Source organism: Equus przewalskii, chromosome 12, assembly GCF_037783145.1.
Source record: "Equus przewalskii isolate Varuska chromosome 12, EquPr2, whole genome shotgun sequence".
Taxonomy (NCBI): domain Eukaryota; kingdom Metazoa; phylum Chordata; class Mammalia; order Perissodactyla; family Equidae; genus Equus; species Equus przewalskii.
Genome location: NC_091842.1, coordinates 17,475,562 through 17,487,148, shown reverse-complemented (window position 1 = coordinate 17,487,148; position 11,587 = coordinate 17,475,562). Strand labels below are relative to the sequence as shown.

Below are 11,587 nucleotides of genomic sequence, written 5' to 3'. Positions count from 1 at the left end.
CAGATTTAAGCAGCAAGTCAAAGTTAACCAGGAGCATATCCAGAGTACTGGAGTGAGGAGGGCGCTCCCCACCAACCTGGGTGGGGCTCTGCAGTGGGCTTAGAGGTGGTGGTCAGCCCACTGGTTCTACGGCTCATTGGGAGTTAATCTGATCTTCTGGAAGTTTTACAAGGCTCTCTCCAGCTCCTCCTCCACCTGCCTTCTGGCCAGAGAGGCCTGGCTGGGCTCCAGGATGCTCGCAGCACACTTCTCCCTCTTGCAGTCTGAGCAGGCGGCTGAGCCAGGGTCTGGCACAACTTCCGTGGGCTCCGAGGGGCCGGGCAGGGGACAGCTCTGGAGTGGGGCTCCTCGGCTGTGTGGACACTGCAAATCTATTTTCTCAGCCCAGCTAGCAGGATTGGGACCAGTTTGGCAGCTCCAGGGAAGGGATTTGGGACCGCCTCCAGGAACTCAGGTAAGTAAGAGGGTCTGTGAGCTCTTGGACCTCACAAGGGGAGTAGACAGGATCTGACACAGTGGAAGTGTGTGACTCTACGTTGGTCTCCTTATCTTAGACCCACAGGAGGGCTTGTAGCTGTTCTCCAGGGGTGGGGGTAAGGGGTATTTCGGGAACATTCTTCTGGTTAACTTCTACTTGATCTTCAGGGTCCAACATGGACATCACCTTCTCCAGGAAGCCTTCCTAAGCCCTAAGATGACTTTTCTCTGTATCCTCAAAGCATCCTGCACTTCTATGTGACATTTTCTACACAATATTGTAAATGCCTAATGACCTCTTGGTTCCCCACACACACCAGACAGTAGACTCCCTTGTGGCTGGGTGCCCTCCTCCAGGTGTCCCCTTACCTCCACGTCAATGACCCTATCTGTCTTGGGTCATTGTCTTGCCTTGGGTGCCTGCTACTGATGTATAGGAGGAGGGTTAGTTCTTTTTCTTAGTTTGCAGGGAAGTGCCTGTTTACATGTGCATGCATATATGTACACAGACACACACACAACCTCAAGAAAAGTTCAGTCTGTTTTTCAATCCAGGTCCCTGTGATAGAGTATAAACTATACAAAACTGGGGTGGCAGCAGGCTGAGGATGAGTATTGTGGCTGCAAGCTAATTGGCTCAGACCCTCACATCATACCAAGCGTGGGCCTCCCTCCCCAGACATTTAGGGTGTTGGCCCCATGTGGAGGTCCTCTTGGTTGACCAGATCTCCCACTTGGACCAATTTTTCATCCTCATTCTGCTCCATTTTGCTTTTCTCCTCTCCCAGGTTGGGGCTTTTCCTTCTGTGGGGGTGCTCAACTCCTCAGTTTTAGAATCCCCATTCATTTTACTGATGCCCAGAGTAGAAGGAGACTGAGAGCCTGGAAGGCAGAGAATAGAAGGGAGGCGATCCTGCTCTCTGGGTGGAAGCTTACTTTTTCTTTCTGTTCCTCTGTGATCATCCCAAACTATTTTAAACAACAAATCACTTATACTGCAAGAGTTAATCTCCTGCCCACAGACTTCAATGATCTACATACAAAATTCATGTCTCCTGCTAGCATAATTTTTGAACTTTATTATGGTGGAATAGTGTCTGTCTCTTTCTCAACCTTGACTGTGACATTACAAAACTCTCTTCTATTGGTTTGGCCTAGAGCTCTGTTTTCAATTCCTACTTCTCATTTCCCCTGGCTACAGCAATTAGGGGTGGGGGCAAGTGGAAAGACATTAACCTTGGTACAAATAGACAGAGACCAAGTCTTAAAACACAAATTTGGTGTTGGGGGCACCCAGGCTACTGGTAGATGCAGGAGGTCACTGTTATAGCCTCCGATAGGAGCCAGTAAGACAGCCTAGGCTCAAAAGCACACAGTCTAGCATGTGTATGGGAGCAGAGAGGTCTCCGAGAATTTACAATATGGTGTGAGAAGTCTAGATAGGAGGTACATGATGCTTTGAGAGGACAGAGAATGGAAGCCTAAACTTGTGCATGAAGGAAGACTTCCTGGATGAGGTGATGTCTGAATTGAGCCATGAAGAACAAATAAAAGTTATCCAGGAGCGTGCCCATCTGTGCCCTGATCCCCAAATTCTCACCTCTCTCAAGTTCTGGAAAGACCGGAGAGAGGCATCAGAGACACCTTCCTGTGTTTTGTCCAGGATATTTGAGTTTGGTAGCCTGGACTCCAAAGTATTAGCTGGACTGAGAGTACCTGTGGGTACTCCTCTGGGATCCCGGGCAGATGTGGAGACATCAAGAGGGCCTGGGAGCTCTCAGAAAGCCTTAGAGGTTGATGTATGTGGTACCACTCCTGACTTCTGTCCAGAGGATTCTCAGATATGGATTGAGTCCCAGTTTGGGATGTAGGGCATTGGTGGTTTCTGCCTTCAGCACATTTTCTCTGTGATTGCATCTATCCCAATGACGACAACTTAAGACTCCAAGTGGGACCATAAGTCATCCTAGCTGTACCTGTTCCTCCTGTGGGTGAGGAAGGGAGTTGGGGCTATTACTCTGACTTTACTTGCGTGGTGCACTTCCCAAAGCTGGAGTTGTTCGAGACACGCTGTTACCTGGGTCAGCTGCAGTTGGAGAGTCTAGAGTGGGCTTTGCTCTCCCAAGTTCAATGAACAATCTCAGCTGGGCTTAGGAATGCCAAGAGTGGTTTAGCTGCAGGGCTTGTGATCTTCCTCACTCCCCTCAAGCTGTCCTTGGGTTCTTGGCATTCTCCGAGTCCCTGGAAGAACTAGTTGTTGGCTCCAGGATGGTCTTTAACTCGTAAAATGTGCTGGTTCTTGAACATGAGAAGGCAGTTGAGGGAGTCCAGTCTCGGCCTCCGAGGACAGCCTGCCCAAGGAGGTGTTGAGCACCTGTGGCCCAGTCTCTGCCCTAGCTGGGTGCTGGGCGCAGTTGTGTAAAGAAGTGTGAGGTGGGGAGGGAAGCTTTTTCCAGGCTCTCGTTGGTGATAAACATTAACAGCAGTGACACTTGGATGGTGGTGTTTGGGGAGACTACCTTTCTGTGCTTTCTAATTTTCTATGATGTGCATGTATTAGTTGTGTGGAAATTAATGAGGACTCTGGCCAGGGAAGCCATAGATCCAGTCCAGGCTCACAGTGGACTGTGGCAAGTGGCCGGGCTGGAGTCAACCACGTGGGATTCTTTTGGTTTGGCAAGGGAAGTGGGTGCTTTGGGCATCCTGGCAGCTCCAGTCCCGTTCCCCACTCAAGCCTCCCTGCATGGCTTCCATCTCTTGGCCCAAGAGGACCCTGGTTGCAGGGCTGGCTGGTGGCTGTTCACACCTTTGACAGGGCTGCCCTTTGCCCAGCACTCGAACTTCCCCAGATCCTCATGGCTTGACCATAGCCCTCTCTCCACACTGGGTTTTCTGTGTCTACAGCTGGGATACTGGGACTGTGGACATCACTCTGCTTCCCTTCCTCTGGCTTCAGCTTGTGTCGGTACACGCAGGCTTATCTGACTGATTTGTCTTTTTGGTTTTATTGTTGAGTTTGGCATCTCCTCCAGCTATGCGATAAGGAGAGGAAGTTGGGTCTTTGAGCATTGGTAGATGGCCTTGCCAAGTGACAGCGGCATGATTTAGGGAAATGATACTGCCACTTACAATATGCATTATCCAGAGCATGCCCTACTGGGGCTGCTGTACTCCGAGAGCTCAGACGGCTTGGCCAGCTGTGCTGGTGCCCAAGGTCAGGTGAATGGAGCAAAGCTATCCATCAAGCTGTTTGCCAGTCACTCATCACCTCCAGGAAATTCACTCAGGGATGACTTCCTGCCCCTCTGCCTCCCTGGGTTGCTGTGTTAGCCAGCGAGCAGCACAGGGACCCAATGACCTTCCACGTCACCCTCTGGGTCTGGATTTAGAAGGGGCTCCCTAGGCCCAGAGCTCCCCATGCTCTGGGAAGAGATTTCATTAATGATACTTTATCCTTCACATGTTCTGTTCATGCTTTGAATCTGTCATGCCCTCTCCTAAGTTATTCTGTGGCTCAGAAGTGCCACCCTCTCAACCTAAGGAGTGGGATAGAGACAAGGAAAGAAGAAGGAGAGGGGAACTGGAGAGAGAAGAATCTGACGTGGTTGGAAAGAACAGAACAGGATCCTGTTTCTGCTGGTTGCAGGTCCCCTGAAACCTTGAACTTCAGGGCCATGGAGCAGAAGCCAGCTTCACAGGCGATTCAGGAAGGCAAAGCTCTCTGCTCTGCTATGGCGGGGGCGGGGGATGCAACACCTGTGCCAAATCCACATCCACTACGTAAAGGTGGCCACAGAGGCTGGCCCATGACATTTCAGAGCACAGGGCATGAGAGCTGATCGAGAAGTTAGATCTGGGACGCAAGGGGTGACTTTGACAGACCTTGCATTTATACAATTGATCCCATGTGTTCACAAAAATCTGACAGGGCAGTAAGTGTGGGGATTTTCATCTCCACTTTACTATCCACGGAATGAGGTGGACATCTTTTTACCTTCATGGGAGAAGGCTGTAAGTTGACGCTTAAGCTGCTGGCTCCAAATCTTGCACGCCCGTACTCCTACACCTGGAAGCCGTGACATGTTGGAATGCTTTTTCTTTAAAATGGGACCCTATCCATTTCCTTTGCTTCAGTGACTCACAGGCAAGACTAAAGGAGCAGTTGCCTCCAGGAGGCCTTTTGTTCTTGCGTTGGGTTGGTCTAGCCTGCCTCTGCGGGCGGGGACAGGGAAACGTCTCTAGAAAACTTGACTAATGTGAGGAAACAAGAAAATTAATACATCATTACTTGTGTAGTACTCTAACAGGACAGCTATTTACTTATTGAGCTGACTGTCCCTTGATTATAGGCCATTAGTGGCTATAGATTGTTGACACTTTATTAGAACGTCGCAGGTGTGAGTTTTACAAATTTTGCATTTTACACCAGGGAGCTAAACTCACTTAGCTTGTTAATGTGGAAATATATCCTCCAGTTTATTTTATCCAGAACTTGTTGTGGGACCACCCTATATCAGGCACTAAGGACAGGAAGGTGAAAGACACCTGTTGCTACCCTTAGGAGTGGGAGACAGTCAAGTGGGAGGAAAAATGTCTCTACAATGAGGTGATTGCTACACCTCTCTATCTGGAGGATGGTGGGGCTGAGGGTAAGGAGGACCTTGGTAGATGGTTTCCCAGAGAATGTGACATCTGAGTAAGGCCTTGATGGGTAAGTAGGAGTTTACTGGGGCAGCAAAGAAGGACACGCTAGGCTGGAGGAGCAGCAGGTGCTAAGGCCCAGAGACGTAGAAGATGGGCCTCTTATGGGAGTTGCGAGTGGTTTCACGTGGCTGTAGCTGATGTGGAGTAGGAAGGGACCTGGAAGGAGATGAGAGGTGCTAAAAATTAGGTTGGTACCAGCAGCTTACAAAGGGCCTTTCAGGTAGATTAGGGAGTTTAATTTTATCCCAAACACCATGGGTAGCAAATGTGATGTATTTTAGAAAGATTGATCCAATTGTGCTCCAACTGTAGATCCTTGTTCAAGTTTCCTTCACTGTTTACTTGGACTGTACAACTGATTCCTTAGATATTCCGTGTAGATGAAGGCTCTTTTATAAAGGCGCATCTCCGCTTGTCACGACCCAGCTTAGCCCCATAGCAGCTGCCTCTTTCCCTTACCATGAAGTCCACAGGCCTCACGAGCGCCCCCTGCTTACCCTGCTACCTGACCATGAACAAGTCTCTCCTTTTGGTCACTGCTGCCCTTTCTTCCATTCCCTGTCCTTGCCTGATGCCTGGTCCCTTGGAGCCTGTTCTGTCTATTGGGAGCAATCTCTCCCCCAGCATATCATCAACAGCAGGTCCCAGCTTCCCCACCCACCTCAGGGGCCTTCCCTGATTCCCCAAAGTCAGTCAGTCCTACAGTGAGAACCGGGGACAGCACTGTGCATTTCTTGTTCCTTGTCCTCGTTCTTCTTTGCAATTGTTTGATATTTGTCTTTCTGCAAGCTCTGGAGCTTTCCAAGGGCTGGGCCTCAGCTCCCCTGTTTGCCATCTTGTCTCCAGTGCCCAGCAAGACACCAGGCAGTATTTGTGAATGGATGGAGGTAGGGGGATTCATTTAGAATTTTCTTGTAGGAGATCAGACGAGAGAGAAAAGGGCTGAGTAAAGCCAGTGGTGGTGGGGATGGAGAGGAGGGGACTGCGTGGGGCCTTGTCTCTGGGGTGGTACACACTGGGTCATGCTGGATGTGGCGTCCTGGAAGAGTGGAAAGAGGCAAGGATGATGTGAGGGGCCGCAAAAACATTTCACTCCCTCTCCCCACCTCCTTACCCCTGCCCATAGAAAAGGGAACAGTTTTGCTCTCTGTGACTCGCTGTGCTGCTAGCCTCCCCACAACAGCCTCCCAAAGGAGGAGGATTTGCTAATCACTGGTCTTAGCCTGGGACCTGGATTAGTGGGCAGGGTCTGGTCCCGGCTCAGAAATTTCATCACCATGCACAGTCACTTTGTTGCTCTTCCTGTCTTTTTGCAGACAGCCCACGTGGACTAGAGCAGGCCTCGCCAGCCCTGGGGGCTGCTTCCATTTGCTGCCCCTCTCTGTGTGTGTCTGGGTGATGTCAGACCAAGGCTTGCTCTCAGGTCTCATTGCCATGCATTCAGTGTGGAAGAGAAGACAGCAGCGTCCTCCCTCAGACCTCTTGGCCTAAGGCACCTTGTCCAGGCTCTGCCCAGGGGTTCTTTGTTCTTGGTGGGCTGTTCTCAGAATTCAGACCCCTGAGAGGATGAAATGAGAGATGAATCCTGGCCCTCCAATTCTCTAATAGCTACAATGTCCAAGTTCCAAAATATTAGTGAAACACCCTAACATTTACCTAATGCACCTAACACAGCTAAGTAATAAGCAGAATGATAATGTAGAAGCTCCCCAGAGTCCTTCCCTGCTGGGCTGGTGTTGAGGTCAATTCTCTCAAGGCTCACTTCCTAAGTTGTGCCTTAAGATTCTTTTGTTTTGAATTCAGTGGATCTAAAATTAGACTGGGAGCATTTCTTTTTGATATGTCTAAATTTGGGGTAATAAATGACAAGTATGTAATATAAGGATGTGCCAATGGGCTGCAACCTGCTGAATGATCTTAATAATTTACTCTCTCTGGTCATTTCTTTTAATCTTTAAATGTTTACATTTATATGCTAAAATGTGTAATATGTGCCAGAATGTTCAGATTGTGACTATCAGAACACTCCAATTTGGGATCTCCAAGGAAAATTCTCGTCCAGTCAGGAAAACAAAACCACACTAGATGTTTCAAGCAGATGGCATTTAATACAGAGGATTAGTTACACAGGAATTGGAAAGCTGAAATAACCCAAGAATTAATCATTGCAAGAACAGATACTGCCTGCAAGGCTGAGGGAACAAGAGAAGAGGTGGTCTCACCTAGCCTAGGAGGGGCCCTGCAGGGGCAGTACTCAGACTCCTGAGAGAGGCGTCAACGCAGCAGGACTTGCCATGGCTGAGGGGACACGAGGGTAGAGGGTGGAGTGTGGCATGGCTGGTCGTCTGACCACCGAGGGTCATGATGCAGCTGCTGCTGGCACCTCTGTGAGGTGAGCAAAGCTGAACCTTGAAGGGCATGCAGGGAGGCTGGTCTTAGCGGTACCCAAGGAAGCTGGGGGCAGGAGCCATCCTTGTGCAGCTCTCTCCCTTCTGGCTTCCTATCTCCATCTCCCTTGAGTCCTCCTTTGCTGAACCAACAAGAAGCCAGCAGGCGGGGGTGGCTGGAAAGAGTGGTCTGGAGAGCCCAGCCCTAGCATTGCAGAGCGTGTGTGGGTGGCCCAAGCTGAGGGGCCATAGTGAATGACCAGATTCACAAAAGCAGATTTGTGGACAGGCCAATTTTGAGGCTCCACAAAATCACTCCAACCTTATCCAGAGATTAGGCCTCCTGGGTTGTATTCTGATAAGCTTATTTTGTAGAAGTCTGATAAAGTTAAGTCCCTGCATATGGGAAGGAAGAGAGTGGACGTTCCCACTTGCCTGTCACCAGAGAACAGGCAGGTCATCATTTGGGCCAAAGGGCGCGAACAGTGGAGCTTAGACAGGAGGGGAGGGAACACCTCCTTCTCTCTGGGCCGCAGGCTCTTCCGTTTGGGCTTGAAGAGGTCAGCACGTCAAGAGGGCACCTTCTGGTGGTGGATGCTGCAGACAACCTCTCCTTCCCTACTCAGCGGGGGGCTGCAGCAGAGCTGAGTAAGCCATTCACTGCCTGTGCCCAAGGGCCTTGGCTTCCTTTAACTCTCTAGGCTCATAGCCTGTTTATCCAAAGAATCCAGCCTGGTCTTAGTTCTGTCCTGAGAAAGAAGACTTGAACTGTCGCCCATGAGTCCATCGTGGTGGTAGCAGGTTAACGTGGGGAGCATGTGTACTTCAAGACTACTCCAAGCGAAAGGGTGTCTAGGCCACTCTTCCTCCCCTATGTAAGCATTCTGTTTGTTGCCAGTCTCAGAAATGCGGGGCTTGAATTTATTAATGAAAACTGGGAAGAAGACCCTCGGGGTTGCCGGGGGCGGTAGGAGTAGAACTTGGAATTCCCCTCCAGACATTTCTGTGTCAAGTGGTTCTTTTCGGCATCTCTCTGCTGTGCCAGCCTCTGTCGGTCCCAGAGTCCATCCTCCTCGGAGATGCCCGTGCGGTGCCAGAGGGCTCTGGAGTTGTGAGTCTGTGGGAACACTCTTCATGCCAGGCACACATCTCCCACTCCGCCCCCAGCCCCAATCGCACCATTTCTCTTGCTCGCTTCATTTAAAAGTGAGAGAAGATGCCATATGCAAGTGTCCCGGGAAGATGGAGACAAGAAATTACATTGAAGTCATGTCTAAACGGGTGATAGCAGATTCTTTGCTGACAAGGTTGTTATTGCCAGTAGGTGTGAGGGGGCTGGGCATGTGAGGGGAGGAGGAGGATGCTGGGCAGGGGTTAAGTGTGCACAGAGAGAGATTTGGGGGAAAGGTGGGGAGACACTGCAGTCGTCAGTGATTTTACCTAAGGCTCAGCTGGACTCCAAAGTGCTGTCTCTTTCTGACCTTTGCCAGCCTGAGCTGGCTGCATGCAGGATCCATCTCTCAGAGGAGAGGCTGTGATCAGGAAGAATATGTCCACCACAGTCCATCCCTCATTGACTCTGAGGCCCTTGGAGATTATCCTGTGTAGTGTTTCTCAAGATTTTTTAGCACAAGCCCTCTGCAGTGTGCTGTCCCCACCAGCCAAGAGGATTTGGTGTTTAGGTGACGGAATGTGCTTTCTAAAAGTCTGTGTGTCTCCCTTCTTGCTTCCCCTCTCTGTTAAGAGCATTGCTGGCTTTGTTCAACACTGTCATTTTACAAATGAGAAAATCCAGGCTCAGGATGGGGAGGGGGTCACACATATGCTCATAGCAGAGCTGGGTGGGATCTCAAGGTCTCCCCCCATCCCACAGCTCAGCTCCCTCCTAGACATCCCCCAGCACTCGCTCCAAGGTGGGGCCCTGAGTCTGGTGAGCCCCACTTGGCCAGACTTACTGTGAGTGCTTACTAGGGAAAAACGGTATTAAAAATATCGCCCAAGGTGCTACTGTATTGGCTAAAGAAACAACACAGAAAAATCAACTCCATGGCATGAATGCCAAGCATGGGATAGGGAGATGGGAAGCCAGAAGGGAGAGAGCTGCAGAAGGATGGCTCCTGCCCCCAGCTTCCTTGGGTACTGCTAAGATCAGCCTCCCTGCATGCCCTTCGAGGTTCAGCTTTGCTCACCTGGCAGTATGAGGATGAGGCACTGAGGTCTTACCCAAGGTGAAGCTCCACAATAGACCAGCAGGAGCAAGTGGAAAGAGGCTGTGTGGCCAGGGCCCATCCGGGGCTCATGGTCTTGAATTGAAACTATCCCTGACATAGAGCCCTGCTCTCAGACAGGCAGCCTGAGAGGCAGGGAACTCCCCACATGGGTTTGCTCTCCCCTTTGTACCCCCACCACCCTAGCCCAGGCTCCCTCCTGGCCATGCTCTGTGTCACAACTATTTATCTTGGTGATCTACTTGTAAAACACAGGGGTGTAGACAGGGCATCTGGCTGGCTGCAGGTACTGTGCCTTTGCCTCTGCATGTCTAGAAGATAGGCGTGTGTGCGTACATGGACAGACATGAGTATGTGCACGGGCAGACGTGTGCATGCAAAGGCATGTGCGTGTACAGGGCAGGCATGTGTGTTCATGGCAGATGTGTGCATGTAGCTTATTTGGTGGCTGTCATCCAGGCAGGCATGCTCTCAGTAGAGAGCACAGCAGAGACCATACTTTCCACTTTGCTGGGCACTGTCCGTGCAGCCCCATGTCAAGAGGGGGAGCTCCTGATGCCACCTGCACCCAAGGAGCCCAGCCTTTCTCCTTGGTTTGGGAGACAGCGTGTAGGGCACTGGCTCTCATTCAGGTGGGCAATGCCTAGGTCCACGGCCCTGAGGTTGTGATTCAAACCACGCAGCCCAAGACCCCCAGTGTTACTGGCCGTACTTTTCCACTTTCACAGCTCCGTTTCCTCACTGAGGTGAGAGGTCTGCGGGAAGCTGTTCCAGTAGCCAAGAGCAGTGGCTGGAGCAGCCGCAACGGCAGCAGCAGGAGCAGCACTGGCACCCTCCAAATTGGGACTCTAGCCCTTTAAATCTGCTCAGTTACCAAAAAAGAAGAGGCATCAGACCCTGTTAATTAAAGCTCGTCCGTCCCGGTCCATCATTCCGAGGAGCTGCAGTGCTCTGCTCCTTCCTGATGGCTTAGAAATTCTCCTTAACTCCCAGCCATGGATCTTGGCGAATTTCCCCCGGGATCAGCAGGAGGTATGATCCTTGTCGATGGCACTCTGGGGCTTGTGTGGCTCTAAATCGATAATGCAACTGACTGCATGGACGCTGCCTGGCCCCCCTTGCTTTCCCTCTTCCCCTCCGCCTCCTCTCCAATTTCCAAGCTTGTGTTTAGTTGAGATGAAGCAAGTTGTCGTGGGTTTCGGAGAAAGGGGAGGGGTCAAGGGGGTCTGGAGGTAACTCCTAACGTGTTTGTTTTGGCCTTGGCTTCACCCAGCTGCCAAAGTGGCTTGGAGGAGCTTGGAAACGTGTTTCTTCAAGCTTGGGCTCATGCAAACCCATTTCCTCCTGGCTGAGTCCCTTCCCTCAGGTTATAATTAAAAGGGCAGAACCCTGACTGGTCTTGCTTCTTAAATCAGTGACCTGCCACTTGGTCAGTCTGAAGATGTCTGTGTGGCTGTTCCCCTGTGTTATTGGAAAACTCATTCCATGCAACTTTATGTTCGTAAATTGTCCTGGCAGGAACACGGCGCTGTCACCTGGCCTCCAGTCTCGCCGTCCCTTTGCTTTGATGCTGGAAGATTAAATCCTTGCTGTAGGATTTCAGGAATTCATAGTCTTTTCCCTGTGCCTTTTGAGGAAACTCACTTCTAGCCGAGTCTAAGGTTCTGTTGAAAAGAGTTGTTTTTATTCAGGAATCTGTTCCAGCCTGGCAGAGAGAGGGAGGAAATTGATCTTCTTTTCCGTTGCATTTTGTAAATTGTACTCGGGCCCAGAGAACATCTATCTGCAAAT

General features: G+C 50.6%; 1 protein-coding gene across 10 annotated transcripts in view; it reads left to right on the top strand.

The window, feature by feature from the left end:
- Positions 1-208: 208 nt before the first annotated feature.
- The window catches only part of CALN1 (calneuron 1), a 521,792-nt gene continuing 510,413 nt past the window's right edge, over positions 209-11,587 (top strand). For 3 of the 10 annotated variants that reach the window (XM_070567818.1, XM_070567809.1, XM_070567811.1), the window contains exon 1: positions 10,525-10,828. Coding sequence is in view for 2 of the 10 variants with exons in the window: in XM_070567809.1 (XP_070423910.1) it covers positions 10,792-10,828 (37 nt within the window). In the remaining 8 variants the exon portion in view is untranslated. Of the gene's footprint in view, positions 455-10,524; positions 10,829-11,587 lie in introns of those variants that run through there. The other 7 variants (XM_070567817.1, XM_070567814.1, XM_070567819.1 and 4 more) reach the window with 5 other exon arrangements.